General features: G+C 41.6%; 1 protein-coding gene across 2 annotated transcripts in view; it reads left to right on the top strand.

Annotated features, from left to right (window-relative positions):
* Positions 1 to 2,500, top strand: part of LOC137988307 (utrophin-like) — a 106,609-nt gene that overhangs the window by 25,956 nt on the left and 78,153 nt on the right. For both annotated transcript variants that reach the window (XM_068834341.1, XM_068834340.1), the window contains exons 14-15: positions 1,245 to 1,368; positions 1,736 to 1,824. In XM_068834341.1, the coding sequence (XP_068690442.1) occupies positions 1,245 to 1,368; positions 1,736 to 1,824 (213 nt within the window). The remainder of the gene's footprint in view (positions 1 to 1,244; positions 1,369 to 1,735; positions 1,825 to 2,500) is intronic.

Below are 2,500 nucleotides of genomic sequence, written 5' to 3' on the forward strand. Positions count from 1 at the left end.
AAATGGTGAAGTTGAGGCGGCTTTTAAGTTTGCTAAAAATCTGCTACGTAAGATTGCCAAGGGTGGTGGTAATGACTTCTACTTGGGACTCCTTGCTGAACTCAACACCCCGTCACAAGGAATCGGACGCAACCCAGTTCAGAGGCTCATGAACAGGAGGACAAGGGGACCACTGCCCACAGCTGGTACTCTCTTGAAACCAGGAACCCTGAACACAAGTCACGAGAAAGAGAAGCTGAAAGATGTCCAACAGAGGCAAGCCCGGTGCTACAATGCAACTACAACTGTGATGATGAAACCATTTGTTTTGGGACGAATGGAATGGAAGAAGGATGTGGTCGTTGAGCGAATTGACGAAGGATGATATGAAGTTGAGACAGCAGATGGGTCCTCCTAAAGGCGCAACAGAGCCCACTAAAAGAATACCAACGAACAAACTCCTGCAACAGCCAATGGCGAACCACCCTAAACACCAGAACAAAACATGATCCAGACACAAACGGCCAAAAAACGGCCTGTCGAGGTAACCCTTGCTGAGCTCCTATATGTGTCAAGTCACCTCGAGGAGCCCTATGAAGCCGCACCTTGCAAGGAATCGGGCACCAAGAGCCTACCAGGCGCTGAACTGTGCGAGTAGCAGACAGAACCAGATCAAGGGATCCGAACTCGGTCATGACTGGTGACTAGGCTTTCGTTTCTTAGAACTGTTTTTTCGTGAACAGCCTACAAGCAACTTGAGAACATGGAACTAGTGTTTGAACTCTCCTATTATCAATAGAAGCAGTTCTACATCAAGTTAATGTTTTTCCCATTTGTTGTGTTTAACGGTCCATTTTTTTCATTGTTTGTTTAACTATTTCATACCGGGGGGTGGGGAGACATGTTGCCTGGCACGTTCCATCAGTCACTGATTTTCGGTATGTAAAATGAAAGAGAGCATTAAAAGCTTTTTGTTTTTGAACTCCCTGTTTTGAATCGGGTTCTTGGGAGGACATATTGATACAGGGGAAAGTGCTATAAGACCTACGCTAACCTACCTCTCATGAATACCCCACTATCAATTTTTTTCTAAAGTCTATTGCTCTAAATACAGAGGTGAATGAAACGACAGGAAGCTTTACTTAATGTTTTGTCTTTCATAAAGCATCTATTACCATGCAATCCTGGAAATATTGCCTGGTTTCATGGTGTTATTTAAACAGTGGAAGAAGTATGAAATCAATGTCACAATTTTCCATTCGCAGTCTCCAGGACAGGCTTGCCCAGTCTACTCCAGTGGAAGATAATATAGAGACTAATCTGCTCGTACAAGTGGAGCAGGTCGATGTCCAGTCTGCTCCCTCAGAGATCAGCTCATTGGAGATACAAGTGAGCGACATTCAATTCGTTTTCGTTCTTCCCTTTTCGTATCCTGTCTACCTTGGTTAAAGCGCTATTTTCTTGTAGCTAAGAGAATGAGCATCGAAGGCAACGAAAAAATGTCGGCAGTTGCAATGAATCCCACACGCCGCGTTACTCCTGGACTTTAAAACATCCTATGAGTTGGTCAATGGCAAGTTTTGATAGTGCCATATTTATGAACTCCGGGTACGAAACAACTTTGCAAGGAAGCAACTTGATAATCAGTTTAGTTTTAAAGAATACTGGCACTTGAGATTATATGCAGTTCTCGAAGAATAGAGACGACATTATCTTTCCTTTGATTTTGAGGTCTTATTTTTTTTAACTATTGCAGCCAAAAGTTCAAGATGTGGTTGAATCAAATGCAAACGTGCATTATTTGATTGATTTTGAGGAGGGTAATCTTGTTGATCAAACTGACAGGTAAGATTTTTTGTTTCTTTGTTTGTTTATTGTTTTTTTCACTCAAGATCATCTATTTGATTTTATTTGATTTTATTTGAAATGGAAAGAAACTGTGAATCGTGTGGAAGGTCTTTTTTCACGGGTTGGTTTTGCAAAAATGTAGTGAGTAGCCTTAAAACGCTCTTCAGGGAACTTACGGTTTTACTTTGTATCGATCTCTTGATAGATCTCGATTTCGGAAATAAATTTGCCTTTTTCTTGTAATTTACGAGAACATTTTGTTGGATAGATTTTTCCCGCTTTGCGAGCTTCTACATTAGGGACTCAAGTTAGGTTCGATGGGGAACTATTTGACAGTGCAAGGAAGCGTTCGCGGCGTTTGTACCCTCAATTCTGTTGTCACGGCTCAGCGAATATGTCTGCTGATACACTTATCCTGAACTGCAAAGCTCTCAGTCGACATAAGTGATGATAGTGTATATTCCATGTTTCTCTCAAGGTTAAAGAATTTAAGAATTTATATTGGGAAGTTTTCATGACGAGATGATTTAAGGGTTACCTCTTAAGTCAACATCTGCCGGCCCACATGTGGCTGCCAGATTAGTCTAATTCGAGATAGACAGGCTCGGCCAGAGTGGTTGTTGCCGTTTTTTGTTTTTTTTGTTTTTTTCTTTTGTTGGCTCTGCTTCCTTAA

This window comes from Montipora foliosa, unplaced genomic scaffold, assembly GCF_036669935.1.
Source record: "Montipora foliosa isolate CH-2021 unplaced genomic scaffold, ASM3666993v2 scaffold_413, whole genome shotgun sequence".
NCBI classification, from domain to species: Eukaryota; Metazoa; Cnidaria; class Anthozoa; order Scleractinia; family Acroporidae; genus Montipora; species Montipora foliosa.